This window comes from Cariama cristata, unplaced genomic scaffold, assembly GCF_000690535.1.
Source record: "Cariama cristata isolate BGI_N322 unplaced genomic scaffold, ASM69053v1 scaffold1330, whole genome shotgun sequence".
NCBI lineage: Eukaryota > Metazoa > Chordata > Aves > Cariamiformes > Cariamidae > Cariama > Cariama cristata.
Genome location: NW_009593862.1, coordinates 44,992 through 59,076, shown reverse-complemented (window position 1 = coordinate 59,076; position 14,085 = coordinate 44,992). Strand labels below are relative to the sequence as shown.

Genomic DNA, 14,085 nt, shown 5'->3' with positions numbered 1-14,085 from the left:
GTTGTCCCTGCTTTAGGTACACTGGTGGGTACATTTCTTTCCTATGGCTTTCTGTGGGGCTCTTCATCTGATGAACTGGTGGAATCGTACGTATCCTGGCACCAGAAGCCAGTCTGTAAAGATTTCTAAAGCAAGTAAAAGCTGGTAGGAGGAATACAGATCTCCAGGTTGAACTGCTAAACTCATCCAAGGCATTATTTCCATTCTATTTTTGTGGGCGTTTTCTTCTACTTCTTCAGCCGGTGTCTGTTAGCATTCCACCTCTCATATATCCCGTTATGACAAGACCAGCTCAACAGTTGGACAAAGACTGACCTTTCCAACGGCACCTACAGTGACATTGGGTTGACAGGAAAGAAAAGATGGTTATTGTCACTGCTGTTTAGTGTAACTTAAAACGTACCTTGTCCTCTGCCCATTGAGCTGCCCTTCTTCAGAAAATCATTTGTTCACTCTAATGCATGATCAGAATATGGGGGACAGAATACACTAAAGTGTGTGTGTTTGGCAATTTAACCTAACCCTTCATCTTCCAGTGTGGTTGCACTTATCCTTTCCTTTCTCTTTCCAGCAGCCTTCCCTTGGTTTACTCTCTTTTTCTGTTTACTACCTGGTGTAAAGACCAGGACTTCATCCATCCCCTCTCCAAGGTGGTGTTTGTGGTAGGAGACCCGTGCCTTCAAAAATGCACACAGCTTGTGACAAAGACATAGCTTCATCTAGGAAGCACCACACCGCTCTCTGTTGCTGTGTCAATGAATAATTAATACAGTGAAATAATTACATGCAACAGAATTTACCTTCTTGTAATGTGCAACTTGTTCACCATGTTTCTGGAAAGCAAATGACTTAGACTTGTTTTCTTTTACTTTTATCCCATACCTGGCTTACCTGGAATTGCTCTGTTTAAGATCATGTTGCATAGGCATGATATTATTAAACATTTTAGGCTGTAAACAACCTTCTACTAAATAGTAATGAGAAGTGTTCCAGTAAATTCTGCTTAGGGTGGGAGCAGCTGCAGGGTAACAGGTTTTTGGATTAAAGGAACAATTATTTATCTGGCATAAATAGTGCACATACTGGCTTAACCTGGCAAGAAGATAAACTTTAATATGACACTGATTTCAGTACAGTCTCACTCATTATAAAATTTACAGACTTATTGAAGTAAATAAATATGTACACATTGCTACTGTTTTCTTGACACGTATATATGTACACGTGTGTATACGTATTGTGCGGCAGGAGATGCCAAGCAAACAAATCTACTCAGTGTTAACACTCTTCACAAATGTACCTGACAGACCAGAAGTTTGAAAATGTTGATTGAAAATATTTATAGGTTTCTGTGCAGCCCTGCCTCAGATATGAAAAAAAAAACAAAAAACAAAAAACAAAAAAAAACAAACAAAACAACAAAATAACAAAAACCCAAAAGCATTTCAGGCATGTGGCACCAGATTTCTGTATTTGAGCATATGAGCTCATGAATTGCAACTTTGAGCTGTGCAAAAATGTGCATGAATGCCCTTGATGTGTCTATATGTTTGGTGATGCATGATTTGTCTCTACATTCTGTCTGAGAAGTGGACACTAATAGCTATGCTGTAACATAATTAGAAAAGTCATAAAATACCCTGCTGTACTGAGTCAGGATCTCACCCATCTGGGATTTATACCAAGATATGTTCTTTTCTGGTTTTGCTGTCAGCACAAATGTTTAAATATACCTTCAAGAGCTGAAATATTTGCAAAGAAATTCTGTTTGCCTTATGTAAGCAAGCAATAGTCTGCCTTTAATGAAGTTTCATCCTTCAGTTATATCCCTCTGTCTCTGCTAAAACTGGAACACACACTAGTCACCTTAATTTTAAGATCGATTACATGTGGAAGAAGATAAAGCAAAGGTGTTAGGATCTTGTCTAAAGTGAGTTATTCTTTTTTTTTTTCTATTCTATTCTGTTCTGTTCGGTTCTGTTCTATTCACATTACAGAATGTAGATTACCAACTAAAATTTTTAAGCATAATAGAGTGAGGTCTTGCAGTGCAAAAAATTAGTGTGTTCACAGGAAAGAAGAAATTATCATGGTAGTTTAAAAAATATAGTATCTTTCCTTTAAACATGAATGATGAACACAGATTCATTCTGCTGTAAGAAGGTCTTTATAACATCATCCTCACAGAAACCATCTGAACTCCTTCTAGTAGTGCATTGAATTATATGATATTTTATATCACTGTCATATGCAGCTCATTCTTTTTTCTCCTTTCCCCCAGAGAAGAATTGTGCATGCAGTGGTAAGATTTATTTCTTCCACAGAATTTTATATTGTAGTCAGGTTGGAGAAGGCAGGTCAAAGAAAAGTGTTTTGCACTTGGTGATAAAATATGAATTAATCCTTAGGATTTTTTTTTTTTCCTGGAAGTGTGTTCTATCCTCTTGGATCAGTTGCAGAGAAAGTTTTCTCTCGTGCTCTCCCTCATATTAAGTTAAAAGCTCAATTTTGCCTGAGGAGTTATTGATCACAGACTTCATTGAAAGATATGGTGATCATTCAGCAGTTTTAGACCCAGACCAAGTAATTGCCACTTTCAAGAAATAAACAGTTCCAGAGCTAACCTGAGATAAACTGATATAGCTCAATAGATTTCAGTCATTACTATCAGCTGAGGATTTGACCTTACTTTAGAAGGAGTATATGAGAGTTCAAAGGTGTGGAAAGCTGCTCTAGCTGCAAATCACTGCAAATGTATAGTGCCTTCACATCTTCATAATCCTAAGCACTGCTCTGAGAGTTAAAATGAACATTCTTCATTAGAAGCAACGTCCTAAATTTTTCAACAACTGCATTTTTTAAAATCATGACTGATACCTGAATCTGGTTCAGTCGTCTGTCCTTAATCATATTAGATAAAACAGTCTTTCAGTGATAATGTGTAGTTTTTACTGAGTATGAAGTCAAATGATATCAAATAGCCATAATGACCTAATTTGACCATAAACTTAAGAGCTCTAATAATTCATTTTTCCCAGACTGAAATGTCAATCCATTCATCTTTCTGAAAGTAACAATATGATACAATCTGAAAAAAAAAAGCTAAACCCCCCCCCAAACGCAAACAGAAACATCAACAAAATGAACCACAAGTAAACAGAATGATTCTTCATCGTAATGATTTTATGATTCATAATTGAATTTGTCAAAACATAGAATATGAGGTTTCCTTCACTCTAATATTTCTTTTGTTTTGTAGGTGGCACCTGCGTTGTTAACCCCACCGACCTGTTCTGCTCTGTTCCTGGTCGCTTATCTCTACTTAGCTCCACTTCAAAGTACAAAGTGACCATTGCAGAGGTGAAGAGGCGCCTTTCACCACCAGAATGCCTCAACGCTTCCCTCTTAGGAGGTATTTTGAGAAGGTAAGTTGAAGGTGAGAACAAGTCCTAGACAGTGCTGTAATTTCTGTAATTTTATGTCCTACAAATAGCTTTTGTTCTCCTTCCCCACTTGGATAGGTAGTCACAGTTTGGGAAAATAGAAGGAGATGGATTGGGGCAAACATTGTTTCTAGGGAAATTTTCAATAAATGAGAAAAATGAAGATTGTGTTGTCATTTTTCATGGAACATTTACATGTCTCAGTGAACTGATTTTTTTTCACCCCTTCAGTTCAGTTACTCATTGGAGATAGATAGGTGTCACTTTGCCTTATTTTGAATGAAAAAAAAACAGAACCTTCAACATGCAGAAAAATTCACCATAGCTACCAATGTGACTTCTTGTTGAGAATCTAATTCAAAGTAAATTGTTTTACCAAGTGTAGTTACAGCCCTCACTCAACAAAAAGCTGAAACATGGAGCTGTAGGGATGCCTTTTTCTTCCTTTCTCCTTTGTGTGTCTTTTGAGTACAGAAAAGACCAAATATGCTGGTTTTATTTTTCCTGTTGTGAGATACTGGAGAAGCAAGTAATTAGGTACAATTTTGTTTCTGACCCTTCACTGACCAGAGTAGACACCCGCAAAGAGCAGCAGCAGAAAGGAGAAAAGCGGCAAACTGTGCCTCCCATTGCAAGTGGAAAACAAGGAGGCCACTGTAATTCAGCCAGGCATATGTAAGTCGCAATGTCCCTGAGGCATCAACTTGGATGGCATAAGCTACTTGAATGTCCTTTGATCAAAACTAGCTGGAAAGTCGTAGGCTATTTCACTGCTGTCACTGAAGGCCACACTGATCCTCGCACTTAAACTGAAAGTCATTTTAACCAATCTACGGTATTCCAAGATACGTGGCAGTTCAAGAGCTGTCTCGAGCCATCTGGCAGAGTAAGGACTATAGAATGTAAAATTATTTCAGGGGCATAAACCTCATTTAACTGCCTCTATAGACATTGAAATCCAAAATCTACAGCCACAAAAATTTTCCTCTGTATTGCTTCACCCTGGACAGACCTTCAGCAAATAGTCACAGAAATATTGTCTTTAAATACTCATACCACAGGCTTCATCAATACCAATGCAAGCTATTAAGAATGCAAGGGCATCAGCTTGAACATGGGGACTCATTTCTCTCTTCTGTTAAAATGCTAGAATGAACCCCATAAGTTTTTGACCCAGACCAAATATCACTCTTCCAAATCAACCCTGGGCATGGTTCAGGAGTTGGCAAAAGCCAGGGAATAGACCCACCCAGCAGTTTGGATGTGTTAATTCTGTTTTACAAAGCAGAGAGTGTAAATTAATAGGTTTGGCCAGAATACACCTGTAGGTGTCACAACTAGAGAACAGACTCAAACACTCTGTAGCTGATCAGCAGAGATGCAGCAAAACCAAATCTCATTCATGGTTTGCCCGAGATCTGGTAGGGTTAGTTTTGCATCCTGTCAGCAGTCACTGTCAAAGTATTTTCCCAACCAGTTTTTCTTCAAAATACAATGTTCTCAGAAGACGTTTCCTGACATACAACATGGTCAAAGTTTTGGTATCTCTTAGTGGGTAAAACAACAATCCAAATGGTGGTATTCCAAGTTTGGTTCTTTCCTCTGCCTGAAGGAATTTGATCCTGCACCACAAAACATCTAGTTAGGCATGCTTAGTACTCAGTGATTGTTTATTCTAAGCTGAGGGCCCCTCAATCTCATTTGGGGCTAATTAAATATTTGTTGGACAAAAGTGAAGGTGTAACTGTAGTGATGACTCTACTATGTAATGACTAGGTCATTCGTTTGGGATGGGAGAGATCTGGGTTCCAGTCACTGCTCTATTCAATGTTAGAGCATTTTCATTAGTTATTTACTGCCAGCTGGCTGCTGCATTTCTTTAAAAGATGTAGGTTAAAATTCTTTCAGGCTGAGGAAGAAATCGAACCTATGTCTGCTGCATGAGTATGTCTCAAATGCTTCAAACACTGAGGTACTGCAGAAAAGCTGGTGTGGGATGCACCAGGAACCATTTTGTGAGAACAAAGTCATGCAGGCATTTGGGACAGGGGCATAGATAACTAACGATGGCTGGAATTTTAGCTTCAGCATTTCCTATTGCCTTATCCTTCTTCCTTGTAAGTATTGGGCTTTGTAGGTTACGTTTCTAAGTACCCAGGTCTCTTCATAATTTATGGAGGAATAGCTAGAGCTGGATTCCACATAGATGTCTACATTTGAGTAACTTCCTTTTATAGTCAGGTGAAAGAGATGGGTAAAGTCCTCTCATTCTAACTATCTGTTTAATATTGTGCTAGAAGTGCATGTTTCTCTTTCGATTGTCTTTGGAGCCTGGGGTGGCTAAATCAGATATAAATGACTGCACTGTCAATATTTATATCCAGTCATTGCAATCCTAGGCTCTGTGCCCAAATCAGGACCATGAGTTTCACTAGGTAGAATGCTGTCTGAAGACCTGATGCCTCTGTGACAGGCACTAAAATGTCTAATTCTGTCAAAGGACCAATGTGAAAGACTCGCTTAGGGCGAGCAGGATGTTAAGAATATAGTTCTGAAAGATTTTCCATTGATGTCTTTAGTGCAGGCATTACGCCACACATTTGTAAATAATGTGTGTACAATTTCTAGACTTATATTAACATGGGAAAAAAAGTGCAGAATAAAGACAAGTTTCTTTCTCCTACTGTTCTTTCGTGATAGAGCAAAATCCAAGAACGGAGGACGCTGCTTGCGAGAAAAATTAGACAGACTGGGACTGAATTTGCCTGCAGGAAGAAGAAAAGCAGCAAATGTCACACTCTTGACTTCCTTGGTAGAAGGTAGGGTTTATAACATTGCAATATAATATAAACGTAATTAAAATGTTTCCTTGTATACAACACTTTTCAGCCACAATGTTAAATATCATAATCTGTATTTTGGACAAAGGGGAGAACTGATTTGCCTAAAGCCACAGACAGAATGAGTGGCAAAATGGAAGTTCAACTGAGATGTCTTGGCTCCCAGCAAGCGGTTCGGTCCTGCAGCTTCCTCAGCATTGATTGGGTTTTTTTGTGCTGGGATCTGACTTACAAATCGATGATCTAAGTGTTCTTGTGAGAGAGATGAATGTCTTATACCAACTCTGCAAGTAGGTTTGTTTATCCTCCTATTTTTTTGAAACTTGTGAATTTCCTGGAGCTGATCCAAAAATGTGATGATTTTTTTTTTTTTCCCATAAGAAGGCATAATATTTAGACAAGACTTTTCCCCCCACACATAAATGAATGAAATCTGTTTTCAGATAAACTCTAGACAGGCCCAGGAGATACTTTCTTGGCCTTTATTTGCTGTTTAAATATCATTCACCAAATACTGCCAGGCTCTTCAGACCTTCAGCTGGGAGATGCAGGTTCAAACCCCTCAGGCAAAGGGAAGAAACTCTACCTGAATCTCTTCTATTCTGGGTGAATCCACTAAGTACTCAGTTTGTTGTCTGGCTGCAAGCAGCAGCTCTGGGATTTTCAGATCTCTCCTCCTTGATGCTGAGAGTGCTTAGCTCATCCTAAAGGTCAACACTTTCTAGGATCATAACCTGAAAGGTCCATACAGATCTAGGGAAGTAGGATGAGGTCTCAGCACATATTACCACAGAATCACAGAATTACAGAAAGGTTGAGGCCAGAAGGGACCTCTGGCGATCTTCTAGTCCAGTCCTTCTGCTCAAAACAGGGTCAATTAGAAGAGGTTGCTCAGGACCTTATCTACTGAGACTTTTATTATCTCAAAGGATGGAGATGCACAAGGCAGAAATAGTGCTGAATCCACAACAATGGAGTTTTTTCAGCATTTAAGAGGAGGGACTACGGTTCTCAGGGGCCACTGAGCACACAGAACTACAATGGGGCTGCTCTGAAATACAGGTGTGTCCATATCACATCTGCTTGCAATAATGAGAAAGCTGTAATGGAGTTACAGTCTTAGAACAGGTACCAGCTTAGAGGAGTAAGGGCTGTTCCTACCCTCACAGTCCTCCATGCATCTTGGATGTTAGCAGGGAAGAGTAAACAGAGCTATGTGGCGAGCTACTCATTCGTTAGAAGAGATTGAAAGTGAGGAAGCCCTCTTTCAACTACTGGCCTCAGATTAATGGCAAAGTACCTTTACGGTAAGTCAGAATTAGATTCCTTTCTCCCAGGGATGGAGCTGTGCTTGCCTCCCTGCCCTTTACGCAAAGCCCATAGCAAACCTACTATCAAGCCTATGGTATTGCTTTTGTTCTTGGGCGGCCTTACTGTGAGTCCTAAAGATATATAATAACGAGATTGAGCTCACTTTGATGGAGACCTGTTTGCCTAGACATGCTAATCATGAATTTTATCTACTGGAATTTTTGGGAAAGGCACTACCACGTACATTAACATTCCAATAGAAAACAAAATGAAGTTCATTTCCTGTCTATGTAACCAACCCTCAGTCAAACCTGGCAGTGCTCATTCAATTTTTTATCATATAAGCTGTCCTCCCTTTGTACATGCAGATATTACTTCTAAGTGGTACTAATTTGTAGTATGGTTTCTGCAAGGAAACCCATCACTCAACGGCTCCTGCTGCTGGAGAAGGCAGAAATGGAAAGACACAGGCTTATTCCAGGTTTTAGAGGACATGAAAAAGTGAACATTGGCTTTTTCTGCGTGTTGTCAATACAGAAATTGACATCATGATTTTTCAATCTTACTAAATCCCTAAATATTGGGTGCACTGTGCGGACTTCTCATAAGGACCCAGGATTGTGTCACTCTCGATCACTTTAGATGGTTCTAAGTTTATTATCACTAAAGGTCCTCACAATCTTCAATGTATCAAGGCCTTTGATATCTCTGTAAGGTAGGAATGTGCTCAACCCCTTGAATATCTGAAGTAATAAAAGGCAAAATTAGTTGTATGGTGATCAGGCATATTGACCAAAGCCATCTCAAAAGTCTCTGGCATGACTAATACTTCTCTTCCTCTAAAATAGGCTAAAATTGTTGAGTTTTGCAGACTCCTGCTAAGTTCAACAGAGAAACTGCAATGAATTTCTAGACTGTGGTGGTCATGTGAAGATCTAGACTTTATGAAAATTATTCTGTAGCCCTTCGTTTTCTGCAAACTTACTTCTTTTGGGGATTAGCATGGCTGCTGAGTGTTTACTGTTATTCTTGTTTTGGTCAGGTTGCACCTTTCGTGTCTTTGGTAGGGCCTTCTGGGACCCAAAGTAGGAATTGTTTGACAGATGAGTTCTATTCCCTACACTGTCATCCACATAAATCAGCACAGTGGGTGGAAAGACAGACTGGGAGAAGGTACTCAGCGTTGCAAGGCTCTCCACAGCAGTATGGGACGCATTTTTGTGCAACCTGTAGGTGAGGGATGCCCTCTAGTGCCTAGATTAGATGAAGGGAAAGGTCATTTTTCTTACCAACTGTAAAAGGCAAATTCCTATATCTTACCTAATACAATAAAGTCTCCTCCATTAGATACTAGCATTACCAAGGCTAAACCTAACTGCTGGCTCAAAGGAGTCAAAAGCTTCCCCAGTGGGAGCAAGAAAGGATGTAAGAACAGGGGAGATGTCCCCTTCTGTTTGGACAGGTCACTTATAAGGCAGTCACATAGCATAAATGTGATTGCAGATGCAGGTAAAAGCAACGCATGAACGATTTTTAAACCATCAGATTTTTAACAAAAACCAGAAAGAGCACTTACAAAAAATCTGGAATTTGCTTTCCTGTCAAACCTAATTGAGACACTAAATTTCCTAGACACAAAATTGATGGCATCATCATTTGGGGACCCAAACTCTTGAGAAAAATAAGTCAGCAGTTACTTTTTTCACCCTGCTATCAACCATCACACTTCTCCCCCACTAGCCTTTGTTTAAATATCCTCCCACTTGTTCCTCCTCCCTTCTCACCTTACAAATAGAAAAAAATATCCTTCCACCTGCCGTCTGTCCCTCCTCCCCCTGGGTAGCATTTCTGCTGGGTAGAGCATCCGGAGGAGGCAAAGCCGAGGAGAAAGTAGGAGGTTCAGATGCTGAGTGTCCCTCTCCTGGGACACAGCTTCTGCCTTCACTCTGCATAGGAACATCTCTCACTCTTGCTAGACCCAGGAGACGCGCACGCTGCTCCTTGCACCTGCCCACAGAAACCTGTCAAGGTACACGGCTGGTCTCTCCACTGAGGCTTTCCAGAGCTGTCTCTGCCAATTCAGCTTCAGCAACTGTCCTTTTCCATCATGCAAAGCTCTCTGGTCAATTGTCAAATTATATAGGAAAGCAGCACTGCCTATAGCTACAAAGCCGTGTGCTGGATTTAAGGAGAAAGAGTCAACGATCCCCAAGACTCATTCTTTGTCTCTGCAGGAGGAACGAGCTGGGGATATTGCACATAGGGAAATTTGATTTTAGATTGAAACAAGGCAACTGACTATAAAAGCCAGGGATTTTAGGGGTTTCTATCTTTGATATGATTCCTCCTTAATGTAAATTATAACTAGGCAGAAGAAGGCAAATCTAAGGTAAAAGAATAAACGTCAGTTCATCCACATTTCCAACATTTCCACATTCTCCCCTAGAATAAACATTTGTCTAAATTGTGATGCACAAAAATAAAGAATATCTTTTACAACATTTTGAACAAACTACTTCCTTCAACCAAGCAGACTTATTTCCTACTGTACAGTGATATAAGAGACCTCTATTCACTGAGACTAACAAAAAAAAGATAAGTATAGAAGTATATTACAACCCACTTCTAAATTCCAAATCATCATTTGGTCCAGGTTCAAAATGACATCTTTGCTCAACAATGAGACATGAGAAATCATGTTCTGCAGAGTGTTTTCACGTCCAGATTTGTATTTTTATTCAGAATTTGATGTTGTAATTTAGAATGCCTGCTCCTTATATCATATGGAGGTGTGTGCTTATATGAATAAATATGCATAGTTCTAATGTGCATTCAAAGTATACATCAGCTTTCTATTTCCAGTAAAAATATATTTTTAAAACATATTTAAAACTTTTTAAAATTTATTATTTCATGAATCACAATCGATCCATTTGTATCTACATTTTACCTATCTACATCCACAAGCAGATAGGTCTTTTTGTTCCTTTTTGTTCATGTTTTATCTCTTCATATACTATTAACACTCAATCACAGTCACAATCCTGGCTCCAGATAAAATGGACAAGTTTTATACTTTTGTATAATTTTCTCAGATCACCAAAACAGTTTGGTTTAATTTTCTCAGATTTAGTACATAATATAGACCATCTTTGTAAATATAAGTTTGAATGACAATTCATATTTTCATTCTCTCTTTTTTTACATTAAGTGAGAACATACAAATTTCAGTGAGTTTGTTGTTGACCATATTAAATAAATGCCTACATCTGGTCACATGAAGTTTTGCTTTCTTGAAGAAACCAAGGTTTTTCCAATAGCTAAATATTTAAATTCTTTGCTGACTACATTCCTTGTATTGTTACTCCGGTCTGACTGGGACCAGGATAGAGCTGTCTGGACAATGGTAGTTCCACCTGATGACAGCTTCAAAGGGTTTGACTTTTACCTTCTTTCCATGCTGGCATGAAAACAAACCTATCAAGTGTTTTAAAGGAGTTTGATTGAAAAGCAAAACCTTGTGCAATTGACTTACTCTTTAGGTCTTTATTTAAGGAAGGGTAAAAGCATAGCTGAAATAGAAAATTTTAAAGTATCTCTACAGAAATTTAGAAGCTATGGCTTAGATTTGTACTCTTTCTCGTCCATGAAGAAGTCTGGGATAGATGTTTTAAATACAAAACTAGCAGTCAGCTATACTCCTGTTTATTCTGACTCACTATTAACATACCACTGAAGTCCATTTTAATTTCACTGAAAATTATTTTACTTTTCCAGAAGCTGTAAACTATGTGGAAACCATTTCTCATTTCAACTCAGAGATAGTGGTTGCTTGTTAACTTCTTATTCTTTTTAGGCATACTGGAAACCACATTTAAAAATCCAAATAATGTGGATGATTTTGAGTATAATCTTCAATTTTTGCTGTAAATTGGTTACAGCTGCGAAGGTTGCTATTGACTGGTGTCAGTGAAAAAATTCCCTTGGAGAAGTCCATGTATTTTACTAGCATCTAAAGCCAGTTAGGTCAGACAAACCCACAATAAAGTATTTGCTTATGGAGACAAAAGGTATTTTTCTGGTAAAAACTCCAATGATAGAAAGGGAGAATAAAGTCTGGAATAGGGGTCAGTGCATAATGGTTCCTGATGCCTCATGCTGCCCCTGGCACAGGACCACTGCTGCCGTGGAAGTTTCCGTCTTCCTTGGCTTGGCCAGCTCTGTGCAGAGCAGACCCAATCTTGCTGGTGATGGGATTTGTGTCACCATTTCTGTCGTCGTTGCATTTGTCCTCTCATGTCACACTGTAGTCACCAGGGAGAAACTGGGATTTATGGGTGATTAACAAATTAAATTAAATTAATAATTAAACAATTGATTAGGTTGCTCAGAAAAGCTCTGGAATCTTCATAGTTGGAAATTTTCAAGACTAGGTTTGAAAAGGCGGTGAATAATCTAATCTAAGGCCATGCTTTCAGCAGAAGGTGATCTCCTGAGTTCCCTTCTAACATGGACTTTTCTATAATTCCTCTGATCCACTTTTGTCTTCTACTTTAGTATGCAATAATACATGTTTCAAGCACTAGTTTGGCTCCATTGACTTCAAGTTATTAGGTCAGACATCAACACTGTCATTTAATCAGATGAATTCCACTGCACATGTTCTCAAAGGGAAACGTTATAGGTCCTACATCTCTCCTAACTATTCACTTGGAGCATCAACCTGGTCTCCAAAGAGTCAGGGTCCAATGCTACCTCTCATGATGGCAATCAAATACACAACTCTGAAAAAAAGAAAAATAAAATAAAAACCCCACAACACCCTAGCCCCAAAACTATTCTGGAGCACATCTCTGTCAGTCACCCATGCAGATGTGCTTCAACATACACTTCTGGTAGCTGACCTATTTCTACTTTCTACAACGAGATGAGCGTCAGTGTCATCTGGAAGTGCCTATTTCCCACCAGGGAAAGACTAACTTAGGCACAGATGTTCACACTCCAGACAGCTGTGTTTGATCAAATAAATCCCACACCAAGGTTGTCAGAGTCAAAGCACACAGGCCAGAGTGTTCAGTAAACCCTAAAATAAAATTCTGGGCTCTCTAAGCTAGCGGAAAGGGGCAGGTTCTTCCAGAAGCATTTGACACCCAGCATGGAATTGGGTTATGGTGTCTAGTTTCTGTAGTGAGGTAGAGAGGTACTCAAGTGCCTGCCTCTCTCACACACTTCTCACAAAACCTAGTCAAGGCACATACTCCCTTTGCCTTGATTTCCCCACTTATAAAACAGCAACTGTGATGTTCATTGTCATCCCTTTTTCTTTTGTCTGGGCAATTTTGATTGCAGTCTTTTTGAAAATGTGATTGTTTCTTGTGCTCTACTTTGGGGTTTGCTCATCTTTAGTATGATGAACTTGTATTATACCTGCTGGCTTAACCCCTAAGCAAATATGCTGAAATGTATGTTATCCCCACAACTTTCTCCTAGGGTAGAAGTCTATTCTTCCTTTAGAGATAGAGAAGTGAAGCATGAAAGGCTGGATCTCAGCTCTTCAGAGTTATTTATTCCTACCTTCTACTAATTTCCACGCCTTGAATAGCAATGATGAACTGGACTTAGAAAACTTGAGCAGCTGCCCAGTAGTCAGTGACAGCAAGGGAGGAAGGTAAACCTAAGTGTCTTGACTAGTATTTTCTCAAGAGAGGAATATCCTTCCTATCTTCTGGCTGGCACCATCTAATGACTAAACATGAACAGACCAAATGGGCTGAAATTTGTAAGTGAGATTGGGAATGAATGTCTAGAAAAGCGATTTGTTATTGTTTAGGGGGGTTTTAAGAGTGGAAGAAATTCTGTAAGCATAATAACAAAAATAGTAAAAATAATAATAACCTGAAAAACTGACTGACCCATTTTGTTTGACCGCAGGGGAAGCGTTACATTTGGCCAGAGATTTCGGCTACACCTGTGAAACAGAGTTCCCTGCCAAGGCGGTAGGAGAGCACATTGCCAGACAGCACATGGAACAGAAAGAGCAGACAGCGAGGAAAAAGATGATACTAGCGACAAAGTAAGAAGGGAGGGGAAACTAAAAAAGAAATCTGTCTGTCACTTCTCCATTTTGGATCTGGGGGCTGGGAGAGGGAGGAGTGGGAGTATGGAGCTGGGATTGTGGTGACTGCTATCACAACAGTATTCACTGACAGCATGTGAGAGTAATCCTCTTTGGAGATGTTGTAAAAAGAACCTTATTTACTGCAATGAGCTTTTAGTGGCTGTGCTCTCATTGCCTGCAGTTAACGGGGTACATACATCTTCTCAGATGCTTTGGTTTAGATGAGAGGAGGGGATAATATTACACGGTAAGATCTATAGGACAGATGCTGACTTTGTCTCCTCTTTGCGTGTGAGCAGGACATCTAAGCTTCTTCTGAAGTACTAGCTACCATGGGATAATTATCGTTAGTCTGCTGAGGGAGAGCTGGTTT

At 39.4% G+C, this 14,085-nt stretch overlaps 1 protein-coding gene across 1 annotated transcript in view; it reads left to right on the top strand.

Annotated features, from left to right (window-relative positions):
* Positions 1–3,259: 3,259 nt before the first annotated feature.
* Positions 3,260–14,085, top strand: part of TFAP2D (transcription factor AP-2 delta (activating enhancer binding protein 2 delta)) — a gene marked incomplete at its 5' end in the record, with an annotated part of 33,839 nt that continues 23,013 nt past the window's right edge. The window contains 3 exons of the mRNA XM_009695759.1: positions 3,260–3,425; positions 6,144–6,262; positions 13,526–13,667. Of these exons, the coding sequence (XP_009694061.1) occupies positions 3,260–3,425; positions 6,144–6,262; positions 13,526–13,667 (427 nt within the window). The remainder of the gene's footprint in view (positions 3,426–6,143; positions 6,263–13,525; positions 13,668–14,085) is intronic.